General features: G+C 37.2%; 1 protein-coding gene across 2 annotated transcripts in view; it reads right to left on the reverse strand.

The window, feature by feature from the left end:
* The window catches only part of LOC107092557 (vascular endothelial growth factor receptor kdr-like), a 59,529-nt gene extending 40,234 nt beyond the window's left edge, over positions 1–19,295 (reverse strand). For both annotated transcript variants that reach the window (XM_015387096.1, XM_015387097.1), the window contains exons 1-8: positions 18,807–19,295; positions 10,813–10,897; positions 6,491–6,693; positions 3,416–3,540; positions 1,468–1,627; positions 1,247–1,383; positions 984–1,158; positions 748–874 (exon numbers count right to left, since the gene is read on the reverse strand). In XM_015387096.1, coding sequence (XP_015242582.1) covers positions 748–874; positions 984–1,158; positions 1,247–1,383; positions 1,468–1,627; positions 3,416–3,540; positions 6,491–6,693; positions 10,813–10,897; positions 18,807–18,867 — 1,073 coding nt within the window. In that variant the 5' untranslated portion in view covers positions 18,868–19,295. The remainder of the gene's footprint in view (positions 1–747; positions 875–983; positions 1,159–1,246; positions 1,384–1,467; positions 1,628–3,415; positions 3,541–6,490; positions 6,694–10,812; positions 10,898–18,806) is intronic.
* Between the last annotated feature and the right edge of the window lie 522 nt (positions 19,296–19,817).

Genomic DNA, 19,817 nt, shown 5'->3' on the forward strand with positions numbered 1-19,817 from the left:
TTTTTTTTTTTTTTTTTTATTCTTTTTTTTAAGTGGGGCTAATCTTGTTTACAAAAGGGAAAAATCATGATGATAGAAAAATAAGAAACACTAGATAAAAAAATAAATAAATAAATATTGTGTCATTATGTCTTTCATGCCTTTTATAAATCTTCAATCTATGTAAAAAAAAAAATTGCAGAAAGTTAGGGAGCCCCAACAAACATTCTAAATTAGAAAATATATTATCTAGTAATCTACAGCAAAACAACTGACAGTTAAATTGACAATAGTTGCAATTAGTAGTCAGTTATCATGATGATCAAATAAATAAGGTATTCATACTCAAATGGTTTGTACACTTAATAAGTTACATATTTACATATTCAGTAGGATCTTATGTGTTAGGCTGACACAAATTGTTAAAAATAAAATTTAAAAACATAAATAATAAACAAAGGTCTTGAAATGTGACATGTTAATGCTAGGCAAACACACTTCTTGCTATTATTATATCTAGAGACTTTTGGAGTATCATTCACATTGCTTTGCATTACTTTCTCTGAAGTTTTTGTCTATTCTGCTTTACAAAATCAGCTCAAGCTCGGTTTGGATTGGTTATAATAGTCATGATGCAGTTGAAAGATGAGCTTCTGCAGTAGTTTGACATCTTTTTTTGCCTCAAATAGGTTTTCTGGATCCCCCTGTCCTTAGCTGCATCCATCCAGAAGTGCTTAACTCAGTCTGTTACTTCAAGCTCTAGCCTACCATTCAATCACGTCTGTTGGAGGCAACGCGTTGACTTTGGGCTCCAGCACAATCTTCTTTGTACCTTCCGCGACAATCACTAAGCCTCTGTGGTTCTGCTTATGAGTCAAGTTGATAAAGGGATGCTCTGCAACAGAAGACAAATTATGAAAAAAAAAACAGAAGTCCACTCTAAAATATAAAATTCAAATTATGCTCATATAATCATAGGAGACCCTTCGTGATATTATGCTCACCATAGACTGTCACCCTTGCTGAAGCATTCACGTGCTCTAAGCCTTCAAGACTAGTTTTGCAGAGATACTCCCCACTATCTTTCATGGTTATGTTTTTTAACACCAAAGTCTGGCTCATTGTCACAACATCAGTAAGTGTCCGTGTGGGTGTGGTTGTTTGGTTCTGTCGATTTTCCTGGGAAAGAAAAAAATGTACAAAAGCAAATCAGCATAAACACCATTATTGTGTAACTGTCCTTTTAAAAGAACCTAGTCCCTCTTACTTTATGATTAGGAAAATCCCAGGAGAATTGTATTTTTCCATTAAGGCTTGCCTGCCCCCTACAATTCAGGGTGAGTGTATCGCCAACCAACACTTTGACACGCTTAGGTGTGATTTTCACATTTTTTAGACCCGTACCTAGAGAGTAGCGGCACATCTGCTTGTAAGTATTAAAAAAACATTGCGTTTGTCGAAAACTTTTGCATTAAGATTTGAACTCACCTGGTCTCCGAGGAACATAGTAGGAAATATACTGTTGACCATTGACCTGGGTTTTACATATGAGATATGTGTGTATGGTATAGGGACCATAGGGAATCCTAAACCCCACTTTGGGATCCCATTCCTTCTTTTCTTCGATGTCACCCGAGAGTTTTGGGCTCTGCAGTGATAAAGCCAACAAAATTAATTTTAAATAACCTATGCAATGTTTATTAAGCATCACTGGCTAAAGCTTTCAACTTAATTTAGGATGTAACTCATGCTTTAGTGGGTTCACCTGAGGACTAACATCTGCTAGAGTGAGCGCCTAATTAAGTATTACTGTCTATGCTGAGCATGACCTGTGCAATTATTCATGCAAACGGAGCACATAATAACACTACACGGTCTAGAAAGAATGTACGTGCCTGCTCCTGTTTACTCCCAAGACAGAAGACGAGAGGTTGGGACGATAGGTAAGGGATGAGAAGGAAGTGAGAAGGGCAGGAAGGAAGGAAAAGTGATATATTAAAAACAGGAAGTTTGTACAATCTGTGCCATTTGATTCCTATGTGATAAACAGAAATAATGAATATCTTTAGGTGTGTCTCTATGGTTATACAAGATGTGTGGCTAAATTTAGTCCAAGGGTCTATTCCTGTGAAGAGAGCTCCTGGAGCACCTTCCTGCCTACACAGGAAGCAGACAACATGGCTCTGTTTACCGTAGCGGAGCTTCCTTTATACAACTCACTGTCCTCCACTCCATGTCTGAGCGTCTAACCATGCAAAGGGTGTGGGAACCAGTAAGACAATCTTTGCCCCAGGATGTATCATTTTCCTTTACAGGTGATGAATAAGGATTGAAATTGCTGAATTAATTGTTTCTATAATTGCTGCTTGTTTCTAATGTTCTGTTCACAAATGTTATATGAATGCTTATGGAGAAATTAATCTATTATTATATAGGGCTGAAAAAACTCAGCAGATTAAACGTGATTAATTAATTATTGAAATAATCGTCTGCTAATTTAGTAATCAATTCATCATTAACTAGAGCATAGACTCTAAAACATGCCTTTAGCTGACACTGCAATCAAATTATAGCAGTAATTATACCAAAATTGTAAAAAATAAAGAAATATTTAGCATTTGAGATTAAAAAAAAAGGTTTCGTCCATCAATATGCTCTATCCAGAACTCCTCAAGTGCAAACGTTTTTGAGTTTCACCAGGATAAATTTTTGTAAAACATCTTCTTTAAGGAGCCATTTGCTATCGGAATATTAATTGATTAATGTAAAACATAATCAACAGATCAATCTGCTTCATTCTATCTCTATTCTCCCACTCTGCAGAATCTGTTAGTTCAATATCTAACGTTATGCTCTCTCTGCTTTTTCTCATAGTAGCTTTGCCTCGTCTGTTCCTGTTTGGCTGTGACATCATCCTGGAGAGAAATATCAGCTGTGCTGCTGCTAGGGACGCCTTTGTTTATAGATGTTCGAGCTGGCCTGTCTTTCAGTGTAGTCCTGTTTCTCTGACTGTGACTGGCTGGATGTGCTCTCTTCATCCTCTGACATGGGAGCTGGACCTGAGCTCATCTGCCTGGCTGTGTGTTTCCTGGATGGGGCCGCCTTTTACAGTTGGCCGCTCAAACTGAGCCTGGTTCTGCTGTAGGTTTCTTCCTGTTAAAAGGGAATTTTTCCACTCCACTGTCGCTACAAGCATGCTGAGGAATTCCATTCGAGTCAATGAGTCGATGCAATCAACTGGTTTTCCTTAGATAGAAAACTTTGAATCAGTTTGACTGTATGATCTGGTGAACTGTAAAGTGCCGTGGGATGATATGTGTTGTGAACTGGCGCTATATAAATAAACTCCATTGAATTTAATCGATTAGCAAGATAAGCACGAGTTGCAGCCCTCATTTATTTCGTAAATGTAAGTGGACTTACAGGTCAAACTTACCGCTGTCAATTGTACATTAAGATCTGGTGAGGTAGTCCTGCATGGTACCACAAGGTGGGTCTCATATCGGTAAATATCCAGGACCAAAAAATTCTTCTGGGGTTCAACAAACGGCTGATCTGGGTCTAAGTGGGAAAAAAAATACACTAAATGTCAATACAGCACAAATCCTCAAGATGTTTGTATTCCAAATTCCAAAAGCAGTTAAAATCTTTCAAAAAAACTAGGAAACATGTCAGATAGCGTCCCTAAAAAGAATAGAGAAGTCATAAAACACAATGACAACAAACCATTACTACACAGAACAATTAATTAAAATGCAAAATGGATATAAGGATCCCATAATTAGAGTTATGATTTAAATTGTGTGAGAACAACAGCAACAACATGTTTTTAATATTTCTGGTATTTTGTTATAGCCACAAGAGTTTTGAAAAAGTACTCTATTCAAAAGGTACACAAGGCCGTCTGTTCAAGTAGAGCTATTTGAAGTACCTGTCATTAACCTGAAGGCTAGAGATGCAAGATAATGCTAGATTGATGATCATATTCTATCAACTCAACATTGTTTTATTAAAATATTAAAGTGTTTATACCTTATGAGCTTTTCTATCTATTATCTTTATGTCTGTTTGTACAGCCTCTCTACAGACTTCAAGGTCGATGAGTTTGCCTGAAGCCAGGTTGTTAAATAGTAAGTTATGTGAGGAAAAAAATCACAGCATTCTTAAATATTTGTGCAGTTACACATACTGTGTCTTGCATGCATCAAATATAAAAGGTTCAATGTAAGTGTTTCTGTTATCGTCATAACATGAGGTTTAAATGACAAATTTGTATTAAACACAAAATGCTCAAATATCTAAACAACACATATGTAATTATACTTATAAAGTAATATCTCTACTTTAGATTTAACCTTCCAAGGTTGCCATTCCTTCAGGTTCAATGTAACTAATACAAGCAAAATACAATCGGAATTGGTATTAGAAATTTTCTTAAAGTGGGGTGGATTTACATATGGGAAATGAAAAATGCAGAGCCATGAAAGTCAAAAGGAAATAACAGAGTGGAGAGAAGAGAAGGGAAAGGTAGGGAGGGAAAAAAGGAGGGAAGGTGGAGGAAGAAGGATGGACAAAGGAAAAGAGAAGAATTAAGGACACAACTAGGAAAAAAACAACAGAAAAGAGGAGAAGAAGAAAAAAGGACCGCGATAAAGAGTAACGCGAGAAAGGAATTTTTAATATGGCGGAAAGTGTTTCAGAGTAAGATTACAGCTTTCCTAAGACACATATCTTTTAAGCAGAGCAGATGGTTACTTGCAGTCTGTTTTAAAATGTGGCTGAAAGTTATCTATCACAATAAAAATAACACATATATTGTAGCATCAAAATATCCATCATAATCAACAGTTTTGTGTTTTTATTTCTCACTATTTGAAACAACTAAGGCCTTTCTGTTTTGATTACAGAGAACTAACTATGCAATTTTAATTTAAATTTTTTTGCATCAGCCCATGCTGATTTAGAAAATGTTATCCAGCCATAAATTACGCAGTGTCAGTTGGGATTGTCTGCAACTTCCCATGACGCTTCAAGGACCGGCAAGCTGGACGGCCGAAACTAAATAAAGACAAAGTCAAGGCAAGACTAAGATAAGGCCGCAAAGCCCAAGAGGACTTTTCAGCTTAGCGCCTACTGACCAGCCAGGCATCAAACTACAACTGTGGGAACTTAAACACTGGTGTGAGGTCAAGCATTATTGGCGTAATAAGGGAACTTTTATCAGAGAAGTAAGTGTGGATCATAATCTAATAAATAACCGAGGGCCTTTGAAAACAGGTCGCCAGACTAAACACAGGACTGGCAGGCAAGGCAGACTGGAAACCACATTCCCAGAGCAACATGAAAGGAAATTAAGCTTGTTTCTAAAGCTAACCATTTCTTGGACCAAATTCTGAGAACTTTGTATTTACATGAACTTCTTCAGAGTTTCAGTTGGGTCCCTGCTTGAAGAGAACAGGAGCTATGACCGGTGTAATGCAATGCTTCAGGGAAGACTTGGGAAAACAGTAGCTAGAGCAGGAAATCAGTCAATGGCCAGAGTTTCCTGTGCAATCAGGCTCACCCTTTAACCTCCAAGTGTAACCACAGCAGAAACTACTCCCTGTCTCTCTGTTTCTTTAAGGAACCCAGAGGAATAAGCTATGCAGGATCCTGCAGATTACCAAGTGCTGAGTGAAAAGAAATATAGAATAACAACTATGTACAGCATTTTTTTTTTTTTTTTTTGCTAGAACTGCAGCAGATCCTTTAAACATGTAAGATGTTTTTGCTCCTAGTGTAAAATAATACTTTAACTACACTGTGCTAAAGATTGCAAGTAAAGCTAAAGTCTGGGATCTGAAAAGGCGATTTTTTTATCGTTATTTAAATATCAAAATGATCTTAGTGTGTTCAGCATCACTGTAATTATTTAAGGCAAATCTGTGGTATTGTATGGAAAAAGAACATTTTTGCTTTTACTCATACCTTTTATAATAAAAATCTAAAAGTTGTTGACCTAGCATGATGCTGCCATTACTTTACCTCTAATTTGCTTTCTTTAGACCATTAATCATGAGCTGTTTGCGACTTTGACTAAACCTCTAGTGTCTAATCTTTGTAGCTCATTTAGTTTAACCTTTGACCTCATGGTTGGCTTTCAGACTGGTGCTTCTCTATGGCTTGTCTGAGTTTTTTGTTAGTCTGATCCTGTCACATAAAAAAAAGATGGATATTCTAGTGTTTTATGATGGTCTTAGTTAATGAAATTCATGATATATATTTGCCCACATTGTTCCCCTTTCTAACCTGCTCAAATAGCTCATTGGTTTCTGTTGATAGTTTCAGTTCTCTTCTAACTTTCCTGCTTCCAAATCTATATTTTGTTCACTTTTAAACAACCTCGAGCAAAAACAGTACCCAGTCAAAATATTTTGTACTGTTCATTTTTAAAACTGTGTAAAAGGTAGAGTAAGCAGTAGGTAGGAACAAAATTACTTTTATTTTGTGAGGAAAATTCCCTCTGCCTCACCTTTTACATAGACATAGACTGAAGAGCTGCTTGAGTCTGCCTTGGAGTATTTGCAGGAGTACGTCCCTGTGTCGCTGGCCCTTAAGTGTGTGACTATGAGATTGCTGCAGTAGGAATGTTGTCTGTGGTCACAATTCTTCACCTTAACCCCCTCTGATGGGATTAATCGATTTGCAAGTGTCCATTTTAATTTTCCTTGACCTCTAAATGAAGAGAAAAAGAGAGAGATGAGTGTTAGACAAGATATTGTTTATTGACTCTGTACAAAAAACACTGCATATTTCAGAACTATTTTTAGCTGAAGTGTCACAGCTGGCAAACCGCCATTGCAATCTTGCAACCTCTCCTTGGAGATTTCTTCCCTGATGTTCATCCAGAGTTTATTTGGAGTTAATCTTGAGTCACCAGATACCTTGAACTTTCACATGGGAACTTGATTCTCCTGAAAGATGTGCTCAACTAACACATTCTTTCCATGCAGAACTCATTTTAAAACTCTCATTAAAGTTTCCCAGAGGAACATCAAACATGTCTAGCATACCACTGCCTTCGCCTGCAGAAACTTTTGGGTCAAACAACCTCTAGTTCTCAGCCAGTGACAGAAAATGACGCAGCCCTATATACCCCCTGAGCATCTTGTCATGTCGCCTTGTAGGGAAACGTTACATTCAATAGGCCCTAGTTTGTGAGCATTCTCTGCAAGCTTGAGAAATGATGCGATCCCCTGAATACTTCATAAATGTGAATGCAGCACACTTGAGTCCCACCAGCTCTAAAGGAAATAGCAAGGGACTGATAAATTCGGACCTCCATCCCTGGTTCCTGTCAAACACTGTCCCTGCTTCATTGTGGTTGTTTATTTTTCCTCTGGTATGAAGGCTATGCACTAAATAGAAGTAATAAAATAACATATTAAACTGTAAACTCTATGATGGTAACAAAAGATTAAACACCTCCCCGATTTCTAATTTTTTTGAATGAATATTGCATGCATAAATAGCTAATTTATATATAAAAAAATATATACAAAAACAATGCAGTTCCAATACTTTTTACTTTATATAAACTGATCAGGAAGGCCAGCTCTGTGATTGGATGCCCTCTGGAATCAGTGCAGGAGGTGGGAAACAAAAGTATCCTAAGGAAACGAACATCTCTGTTGGATAATGTCTACCACCCCATGCATGAAGCTGTTGCTGAACTGGAGCATTCCTTCACTGACAGACTGCTGCACCCTAAATGAACCAGGGAGCATCATCACAGATCCTTCCTCCCAGCAGCTGTAACACTTTATAACCATCACTGTTTCCAATTCCAATTGATTATTTATTCTTTCCAAATGCATAGTATTTATATTGTAAAAACACTGTGCAGCACCGTATTTTATTTGGTTGTTTTTCAACCTTCTCATTCTGTTATTTTTGTCCACTTTTTTAAGGTCCATGTTTGTGTGTTTTTCTGTAATCTTTTGCTGCTGTAAACACCACAATTTCCCCATTGTGGGACAATAAAGGGATTTTCTATTCTATTCTATTTATTCTAAAAATGCATAAATCCAATATTAATATTTTCATAGGCCCTGATATTGAATCTAGGTCGGGTATCAGTGAAAATGGGCCCAATAGGGACAAATGAGTTAACTCTATTTCTATAATAAATCTAAGCTATGCCAAAAACAGCAGGAAGATTTATCCATTTATGGGTATCTGTCTTTGATTTAATAAATACAGCCAATTTCAACTGTTACAGTCAAATAGCTGTTTTAAGGATAGAATTTGTTCTGTTAACACGGCTCACTGTTTATATGCCTTCTTTCTGAGCTTATGCTAATCTCAAGTTGCCTTTTAGAATATACATGTGCACATTCATACATATCATACATAAAAAGGAGTGTGTAACAATCTCTTAAAACAGTAATGATGATAGCAATAAAGCAGAAAGAAAAGCATCAGACTGCAGAAATCCAAATTCAAGTATCAATCTGATTAGAAGTAAAATAAAAAATAAAAAAAAAGTCACATTCACAAGACCAAATATACTGTTAGAATTCTGCTTGTGGTGTTCAGCTGATCTTTTAACACTGTAATAGGTATTGCACAAGCTGATACTTGAACCCGGGACTGTCGCCTACATGTGTTCCTCAGTCAGAGACTTTTCAGGCAAAAGGGCCAAAGTGGTAAGAATAGGGAAGTGGCCCTTGCCTCTCTAGTCCTTTGCATTGGGGTGTGCTGTGTCCTCAGTCCACTAGGGTGGACGAAGGAGATCCGGCACTGACCCAGGGATGTTTGCACAATAACCTGGTAAGAACAGCTCAATAGAGGTCTGGTCTTCTTCAAAAGGTGAAAAGGATCTGTACCCCAGAGTGCTTGTGAACTTTTTAAAAAGCTTAATAGAGAACATCCAGTGTCTAAATGCAACTGTGTGGTACAAGAGCAGCGTGACACAGGAAAAAAAGCACTTTGCCTGGGTGGTCAAAACAGCACGGCGATTGTAGGATGTCCCCTCCCTGACTAGGACTCCATGCAGACCATGTCACTTCAAAATAGGGCTAGGATACATTGCTACTGACCCCCTTCCACCAAGTACAGGGCTGAAGAACTATAAGAACAAGGACTAACAGGATTAAAGACAAAGGCCTTCTAAAGTAATCTTCCCTTTAGACTGACTTGAACTATTTATTGCATTTCATTCCTCTAATTATGATCCATACATTTTTTTTTTATTGTTTTACTTTAAAAGCTGAATTTCTGATTTTTCAATGTTTAGTTTGTTTATCGCACCAATTCACAAGATGTTGTCAGCTGAGTGCAACTCATTATTGACTTTATAGGATTAACTCCTCCTAGATGAGCATATAGCGACCGACAGTAGACATTTGCTAGCATGGTGTTGTAGGATCTTCAGCAATCCCTCACATTTAGAAGGCATGCAGCGACAGTGGAGAGAAAAACACTTTCCTTTTAACAGGAAGCAACCTTCAACAGAACCCAGCTATGTATGCGCGGCCTTCTGCTGAGGCCGACTGGGGGTTCAGGTATTTGCTGTGTATGCGTAATTACAGTACAGACAGTTCTGGGTCTGATGTTAGGGCACAAAAATGCATTAAGTGTAACAACACTTATTTTATATTCAAAGCTTTATTTACACTTAGATTGCTTTACTCTTCATTTTTAAATCATTTTATAAGTTCAACTTCATATTACTTGAAAATATGCCACCTTTTAGAAAAACAATTAGGAAAAGAACAGGCAACAAATCAAGCACATGTACCATGATGAAAAAAGCCAGCAACTCCTTAGAAAAACTATTTTGAAGCCAGGTTAAACAAATGCTTAGCAGAGATCTTAGTAGTAATTTGAAGAGGATGATTTAGAACCACCATTTAGAACCCACTTTGTTCACAGAGAGGAAAACAATAAGGTCCTTGGCTAAGTGTAAGGTTCCTTTGTTGAATTCTTCAATTGTTTCAAAGGTACAAAAGATATTTAGAAAATAGAAACCAATGCAGTCTTAAGTTTCACCCTCAGTCCTTTCGGTGTTCTCTTAAGTTTTTAGAGTCTATTTTTAAAGTATTGTTAATAGAATATTTGTCATTCTTATAAGTCAATGTACCGTAATATAATATAATTCAATTATTCTATTGATGATTAGATAAATATAATCATACATTTGAAGTGTTTTGATTCTGACATTTATTTTTGATATTTATGATATATTCCACCAATACTTTTATAGGGAGGTGTACATTTTAGGTTCCCTGAAAATAAAGCATCTTCCAGATGGATAACTTTTTTTCATATTTCACAACGATAAAATTCACATAACTGAATGAGAACTGTCTCATTCAGTTTAATTCAGAAATTAATAACAGGATAGTCCAACTTTCCATTCATTTTCTTATCACTCATTTAATCATTTTTTTTCATATCTTATGTAAAATTACTTTATTCCTATTTATTCTGTTGGTTAAATATTTAATCACATTATAAAATGCCTTTTTCTCATGCACATCACTTTGAATTATTTTGCACCTAAAATTTGCTATATAAATTACTTTTCTTTGCAATAAATTATCGAGTGTTTATGATGTTAATCTCTTTTCTTGAAATCAGTGCATCGTGTGCAAACTATACTGAGATAGTTTCCACACAGATTCACTATCTAATAACTGAACAAAAAAGCAAAAATGCTCATTCAGACACCCTTAACTCTGGTAAACTATTATTTATGTTAAAACTCAATACTAATGTAGCTTTTCTGACTTTGGATCCAACACTGTGGAACTGTAAAACAGACAATTGTTGGCTTGTAGCTGTGCATACCTGCAGGTGAGGTTCAACGTGTTGTCCTTATGCAGGATCCATGGATTCTCAGATCGAAGAATTTTAGGATCCCTATCCAAATGTCCTGCACAGACAAATAAACAGAATACACAGCCAGGAGTCAGTGTAACAGCTTGGCATTGACAGTATCCATGTAATGGTGTGTGTTAATTATTTTCACTCAAGGAATGGGAAACACCAGTGGAAATTCCTATGAATCACCACATCACTATGCATGTGGCTTTCTGTCTTTTGTGTCGTTTTGACCCAGCTTCTACAAATGGTCGCCCACTGGGAGCACAGCGGGTGTGTTTCTGGCACAGGACAGGGCAGGTTGTTGAATAAGATGGAGTTCTGGGTTGTACAGCTGCTCGGACATAAGGAAATATAGCATTTGCACAATTTAGGTAGATTTTTTTCTTTCTTTTTTTATTTACTAGAGACCTTGCATTTTAAATGAGGCGCTGATGTTTGATTCCCTCTCTGGAGAATTTGTAGAGAGATCTTTCTAAGAGAGGAAGTGTTATGCAGTTCCCCCAGATGTTGTTTCCTTTGTCTTAGTGAGACCCCTGACAGACTGACATTGTACCTCCCCACCTCCAAAATAAAAGAAAAATCATATCAAGTCTGTCCTTCAAATATGACCCTCTCTGGGGGAGGCTAAAACAATTGAGTTGCCTAACAGCATCTACCAAACAAAAACCGCAGCTGATTGATATGAATGTACAAGCACCTGGAAACCCTGAAAAACACAAAACCATTTACAAATACACTCACTGAAGCATGCTTGCCAAGTATTTTTATATTACTTGGAACAGCTGTTGAGCTAAGAATGAGCCAGCATTGGCAGTGGTACTAAACATCCACTTCCTATCTAAATATGACAGCATCATTGTTTTATTGTCTAAGGCTAAGTAGAGGGAGAGAGCTTTTTTTCTCATATGCTGTCATGGTGTTTCAACACTCAGTCTTAACCACATTATAGATTTATTAGTCTCTTAATAAAGAATAACTACCGCTTGAGCTTTTTCCCATGTTATCTTGTTACTACCGGTACTCCAAATTTCAGTGTATTTTATTTTATTTAACACAACTCAGAATTTGTGAGGTAGAAAAAATGACCTAGGTGAAACATTTTGCAACAGTATCTGAATCTCCCCATCAACTCTGACCAGCATCTTTTAGATCAGGGGTTCTCCCTCCTGGTCCATGGGCACCACTACCCTGTGTGTTGTAAGATGTTGGTGCAGCACACCTGATGCAAATGATTTTGTGACCTCCTCCTTAGCAGGCACCAAGTTTTCTTTTATTGATATAAGCCAGGTGTGTGGCATTAGAATAGTGTTTTAGAACCTAACGCTGCTTAAAACTTCAAATAAACTTTCTCTATCTGAAAAAGGGTTGTAGTGTATTTTATTTATGAGGATCAGACAGAGAATATATTAGGATTTACATAAAATTCTAATAAAATACATTGAAGTTGGATATATTAATACTTATCATAGGCAGCCTACCTCAGCACATTGACATGTATTTGATGTTAGAATACTTAAATAAATAAGATCTGGGAAACACTGAGTAGAGTTTTTAAAATCCAACTTGCTCAGTTTTGTCTAACATGACAAAGTTGAAAAATGGGGAACATCTTAAAGACATAGACACCTCTTAAACTGAGGTAATTCCTTAGCCTGGGTGCCATTCCGAAACTTAGTCCCGCCCACAACGCTTGAGGTCAGGAAGTTCGGTCTGGCATTGCTCAATAGTAGCGCGAGTATGCTCGCACAATATCTGGCAGGCCAATCAAATTGTCAGGGCGGGCTTTATACGATGATGGACAGATGATCAACAGTAACGTAATCAACCACGTGACCAAAGCGCGCTTGGGTGACAACAACAATGGCTGCCGCTGGAGAGTTGAGGTGAGTAGATTCTGCTATTAGGTCTGTTCTAGAAGATATCGACAGCAAATTAATTTTAAAAGAGGAACAGAGAAACGCGATCAAGGCTCATCTTCTTATTCTAGGCGTGCAACTGCACGCTTTGATTTTTGTTGACAACAACTATGCGTCGCTTAACGTACGTCACGCACTCCTTTGCTCTTATTGGTTGTAGGTCTATCCAATTGAGTGCAGAGGCATTTTTTTTCCTGGTTCGTTCGAAACATGCCCCATAATCACAGCTCTATGGAGCAGTATCAGACTCATATTCTGACTAGAATTAAGTAGGACTACGTCAGGCTAGTAATTCCTGCCTTCTACTTAGTAATGCAATACAGATGGATAAAGCAACAGGGGGTCAACATTACAAAAATAAGACCAGGGAGGGAAAAAAATCCCATCATCATCTATCCCTAGGTTCCCACCTGCAGCTATCCAGCTCTGACCTTAGAAAGCACCCAACACTTCTAGCCCCTGTAACATATGTGTGATGCATTCCTCCAGGATGCTGCCTGAAAAATCCCAGAAATTGTGTTTATTTTGTTTGTTCAAAGGCCCCTGGAGATGGTTGCTATTAACAGCCATTAAAAAGAGAGGATAGGGTTGGCTCAAACAGAGTAAGGAGAGGGGTGGTGGGTATTTCCAGTTAACTCATCATGGGGTCTCTAGTAAGCAACAAAACATTATCAATCTATCCATTTTCCATCACACTTTTCCCAAGCGGGGTCACGAGGGGTGCTGGTGCCTATCTCCAGATGTCTATGGGTAAGAGGCGGGGTACAGCCTGGACAGGTAACCAGTCTATCGCAGGCAACAAAACATTAAAACCGGATAATATTAGAAGCTGAACTGGTGCGCTGAGATGAAACAAAATACCTAAACATACAGCATTAATAAGAAGAATTAACCTTTGTCTGATATTAAATCAGTCATTTGTTTTCTTTCCTAGATCAGGCAAGACTGCACAATATTGTTTACTTAATATCAGAATAACAAATCAGATTTTTATTTATTTTTTTAAATTCTAAAGTTTACACACTGTAAAATAACAATATTCTAACCCCTCATTGTTGCAAATATGTGACAAACCCTTCGTAATTAGGTACACAGCAAAGATCGCATGAGCTTTCCCCCAGAACCAATTACCGGTATTACACATTCAATGTGGATCTATTGTAGGAACCTTAGCCAAGCTCTTGTTTCTGTTACAACTTGTCCCTCACAATGTATGTTATCATTGACTGATATAAATTTCTCAAATTTGTAATATCCCTACATTTGTATTATTTGTAAATAATAGAAAGTTTAGAAATTCCAATCCAATTTGGCACCTAATTAAAGGCAACAATATATGTATATATACAATTCAGGAATCAGGGGGTTAAACAACTTAGAAAAGTCAAGATGATGATGTCAATTCTCTGTAGGCTTCTAAGAAGTTCCTCAAACCTTTGGAGTAAAATGTCAATCATAACCATGGATGCATTTTAAGCCGGCAGCTCAAACACCACCTACTTGTGTAACATTGTACAAAAGTCAAAATGAAACTTTTTTTTGATTGCTTACGCTTCATCTGCTAAAATAATGATGCAAGTACAAATGGTATGAGAATGGCTAATCTAACATGCTGTATGTTGACTGTCTGGATTCTTTGGTTCATCCTTGCCATTGATTTTAAATGTACTAAACTGATTAGAGCAGTAGTCCAGTTTAACTTCTGCAAGTCTATTTGTAAAGTCAAGGATTATCTGTCTCACGGTGTCCTTGAGATGGCTGTCCATGCTGCACTTCATAAATAAATTATGTTGATGATGATGATGATGATAAAAATTCAGATTAACCCTACAAAAATGTAAAGGACCTTGGAGACTGCATTGCTTAAGAGGTTCACCCACAGTGAAGCAAGTTATGGGTGAGGAGAGGAAAAAGCTGATATGCAAAAGCATCATAAATGCTTGAATCCAGTTTGAAAATGCCCTCAAGGACAAAGAATATAATCATTAGAGACTTAAACTGTGCCCTTGTCACACTAAGATACTAACAAAGTATGAACTACAGAGGCGGCTGCATCATGTTGTGGGGGTGTTTGAACGCAGTGCAGAAAATGACACATGAAACAACAAATATCTTCAGATCAGAATGAAGAATATGGAAATATTCAAGCATCTCTAAGCACAAATCCAACAATAATGACTTGGATGCAATGTTGATGTACATAAAACACACAGACTTCTGTTGTCATGTCTAAAAGAAACTAAGACCTAGTCCGCAATGCTTTACTAAAACTTAGCCAGAGAGAAAAAAAACATTCAAAAAAGTGTTGTATAGACATTAAAAAAATGTCAGAAGCTGTTGGAAAAGACAGAAAATGAGGTAAGCTGTTTCACAATCAGAGTTCTCTGAGACAGGGAATATTTTTGGCACAAGTCGTCGATGTCTAAACATGCTGCAGCATTGCATAATAAAAACTGCTCATTACTGTAGAGTGACTGAAGAGTCACTGAATCAAACAGGAAAGCCCAAAACACCGCCCTTCAGATGCGGGAAACAATCTGCGGAGTTCCCTTTTCATTTGTAGAAAATACAGCCCATCTCCCTTGGCTTCCCGTCCTGTTACGAAAAATGATGACCAAGTGTAGCCACAGTTTTTCATCAGACAACATGTTTACCTTGTTCAAACTCGCTTTGTGATATTCTTCTGGACTTTTGCAAGAAATGAAAGACAAGTCTGAGAATGGGAGGCAGAGAGTGACAGAAACTCTAAGCAACCTGTTTGTGTATTATTTAGAAACTGGGGAATTGACCTTACACTGTCCCCACAAGGTAAAAAAAATTGGCCACACACCCTTACAACTGCGAGGTTACAGCAAGCATCTTACAGCTGCAGGCATCTTTTTATTTGAAATATATTAGCCTTTGGAGATTTGGGGGCAAAATGCCTCTGACTCCTCCTAAAAAAGCAAAATAAATGAACATCTGGACATGATGGGTGGCCAATTTAGCTTATATGAAGCTGCGATAAGCCGAGAAACAGGAATAACCAGCATGGGAGTCCAGATAAGTAAACGGAGAGAGTTCCTGCTCCATAATGTGTGATTAGGGCAGGTAGTCAGACAGAAGCCCCATGAAATTAAAATTGCCTACTGGTCTTAGAGGAAATATTTTGCTTAAAGCATCTAGATGGACGTGCCTGGTTTGGACCAGATGTTCTAATAGTCAAATAAGAACAGAGACATGCCAAAGTAATTTGTAGAGCAGGACGTCCTGTGGTGGGGGAGTGATTTTTCCTCTTCAGAGGAAAGTCTAACAATCCATGTAGGTTTATTTTTTATTTTATTTTTTAGTGCAGACTGAGACATACCACCAGTGAGCAATGAGTCCCTCTGCACTTGGCTGACCTCCCGTCACTCCTATTTTACAGTCTGTCTCAAGTGTACAAGCCAGAAACAAGAGATGAGTCAGAAGAGATTTATACCAAACCTATAATTATTTCTTTTTTAATCTCATTGATCAAAAAACAGATTATTCTTCTTCACATAACAGCTCAGTTAAGTAGTGACTTTATAAACTCATACAAAGTCAGACTTACATGAAGAGGAATTTATGTCAGGAATGTTCTCCTTTTGCAATACAAAATCTAACCTTAAGAGCAAAAAGTCAGCGACTCACACATTATCTAAAGCAGCTGTGTTTATCAAGCACCAATATTAAACATGTCACTGGAATCAAGTAGCCCTCTGGACATGTTCAAACCAGTTATCTAACAGATTCAACTCATTCCAGTTAAATAAAATAACACATCTTACTCTACACTCCTACTACAGTGAATTTTGGTGTCTATCAGCGCTCTGCTTTAGGGTGGATTTTAGAATAATACACATTTTACCTGAGCTTTCTTGTAGCAATATAAACAAATATTATATTTGCATACATAATAATGCTGAACACTCAAATATTGCTGCCATTTGATCCAAGCTGGGTAATCAACTAGGCTATATTTTCAGACTTCTAATCTAAAAGCTAGACAAATAGAAATTTTATTAAACTAAAATCAGAATTTTCACTTCTTACATATACATTTGAGTAAAAAATCCTTGCCTCTTACTACAGTGTATTTTGGTATCCATCAGGGTTCTTTTCTTGGTCCTATTCTGTTTTTATTTTAAACAATATCCCTTTAAGCAATATAGTGGAAGCAATCTGGGCAATATTATCCATAAACATCATATTTTATTTAACATTTCATTTGCTACTATTACCACACAATTGTACAGTATCTGCATATTTACCTGAATCTGAAGCTACAGTTTTGAGATTCAGATGACCTGCCTTGTATCATTTTGTGTGTTGTTTTTTTTCTAATTCAAAAACTCCAATGAAACTAAAAAATACAACGCATTCTTTATTCTACAAAAGGTAATCAATCTATCATTCAGTCTTCTGCTTTATTTTCCTATGCACAACATTAAACCCAAGTTTGCTTCCATCAATCTGCAAATTTTAGCTGATTGTATCGAAGAAAAAGCAAACAACGATTTTGTTTGTTTTTCGGTTTATCGTTTGCCTTTTAAATATTTGTTTGAAACATTTCTATAAAAACATTTTTGACTGGAATAAAGATGCGTATTTGAAAAGGCTAAAATTGAATCCGTCTCCATCCATGAAGTTGATTCTATTTTTTTTTTCTAGTAGCCAATTAACAGCATAGTCTGTTTTTACGAAGCGTGCTATTACTCAATTTGATTACTGTTATATTTCATTTTGCATATTTAATAGTTAACCGCTTGGCATTGCATCCTTTTTTTAAAAGGTCTGAATAAGACTTAGCTCATACAACTTTGAGGTTTATAGTTTTACAGTGTTATGTCCAGTTTTTCTCTTTAGTTTTCTAAATGTTCTGACTTTTTTATTGAAGACTTATCTTCATTGCCATATGCATAGGAGGTCATTGCTTCTCTGTTCTTATTTTGTTCATTTAGAATGACTCATCCCAGTATTTTATCCTTCAGCAGACCTGTTACACACATCAGCAGAATCTCCCTTATAAAATAACTAATGGCTCTACCAGTCAACTCACAGAAACAATGCCCCCAACTTCCTCTCTTGCCATTGTCTTTTAATTCAGGTTTGAAATATTCTAAAAATCACCTCAAGAAGCTACAGGAAGACATTTTTTCTCTCTGCTTTGCTCAGGTAGCGTGTCACATTTGCGTGACCTTTTCTGGCCAGAACAATTCCAAGCTGCCTCTTGTCGCTGCATCCGTTTCCTGCGTGCGTCTTTCCCACGCTTTGTGCGTGGACAGTGAAGGAAATCTACTTAAAAACACCGCAAACAAAAGCTTCATATGCTCAAAGCGTGCGTGTGTGTGTGAGTGGGTGTGGGAGGGAGTCGAGGGGCAAAAATGGGAACAGTGTTTCCTTTGTTTAGATGGGCTGTTTATATGGAAGCCTTAGTGTCTATCTATGGCACAAGGTGGATGAACATCCATGTTTTCATTCTGCAGGAGCTACTCTCAAACAATCAAGCTGCTGCTTTCACTAAACATCCATTCCACCCCCTAAAATGTTATCTTCCTGACTTTGAAATAACAATTCATGGGATAAACTTTATTTTATATCAAAATAAAACAAAGAGCCGCGTGTTGAGATAATCTGGGAAGAACAGATGTATTATTATTATTATTATTATTACTATTCTGAAATATTGCTTCTGTTACCAAAAAATAAACATTCTAGATTACCTGCCAAGTTCAAGAGATTTCCACACTGTCACATTTCGACGTGTCCAAAGGGACAAGACTGCATCTAGTGGTGAGTGTGAGAACTGGAGGTCCCACTGAGTTGTTTAATGTCTAAATGAAATCTCCCATGAAAATATTAATCCATATTAAGAAAACTAAATTTACATGTTACTACTAGCAGAATGAAAAGCCTTACTCTCACCGAGTCTTGTGTATTATAGTAATAACCAGAAAAAAATTAAAATAAATAAATTCCAGTGCAGCAATCATTAACTAATTACCTATTAATCCGATATTAGTGTAAAAAAGTTCTTACCAGCTGTTAATGTCGAACAGCAGATGAGGGAAATCAAAATGATGAAGCTGGAAGATTTCATCTTTACAGCTAAAAGAAAGTAAAAAAAAAAAAATCCAAATCTTGTGTTTACAATTTAAAGTCCTTCTTAGATGCGTCTCAGCGTCAGAAAGCCTACACAAATTATCCTCTGATTGACTTTTTATCCTTAAAAAAAAGCGTCCAATAAATCCACAAAGGTGGAGGAGCTCAGGCTGCAGCGGCTGTGACGCAGGGGAGCTCTCCTGCGCAGCAGCTGGGGACCCCAACACCAGAGCCCGCGATGAGGGGCCGGATGGACCGCTCTGTTAACGGGACAGGTGCACCAAAGGAAATGGGAGGGAAATGGAAGAACTCTCGGTAAATAACTGCGCTGTTTCTGCTCCTTTATGCGCGTGATTGTAACGGAGAAGAAACCATCAGTGCGCGGCTTTCATCCGCGCCTTGGATGACTCTCCTCCCTTTCAGCCTCTTAGCAGCACTTACGGTCCACGCGTGACAAGCGTTTTATGGAGACACGGAGGAAGGACGCGACGTCACTTTGTCGGGGAGGACACTGTCCGAGGAGGACTAAATATAGAAAAAGAAAAAACAAATCAGGTTAAACTTAAAACAATAAATCAGTTGGTAAAAGTACTATAAATACATTTTGTACTTTACCACACATGATCTATTCATACTCCTTATAAAACCCAGTGCAAACTTAACACTGTTCTAAGATCTTATAGTAATCTATCAGTTTACCTGGAATAACAATGTAATTTACATAAAGAATAAGCTGAAGCTTTTTAAATTTGCCCAGTTCCTTGTTTAAATCCAGGTTTAAGGTATTTTTTAAAGCAAACCATGTTTTAAACTGAAAAAGAAGTGTATATTCCTGTCCATTGCCCTAAAAGGTATAGTCAGTGAATCAAATTACCCTATTTAACCTTGGAACAAAGACATCTGTTTGCTGGAGGTGGTGATATTATGATATGGTGAGAAAAGAAATGA

The sequence above is a fragment of the Cyprinodon variegatus genome, unplaced genomic scaffold, assembly GCF_000732505.1.
Source record: "Cyprinodon variegatus isolate N-32 unplaced genomic scaffold, C_variegatus-1.0 Scaffold385, whole genome shotgun sequence".
NCBI classification, from domain to species: Eukaryota; Metazoa; Chordata; class Actinopteri; order Cyprinodontiformes; family Cyprinodontidae; genus Cyprinodon; species Cyprinodon variegatus.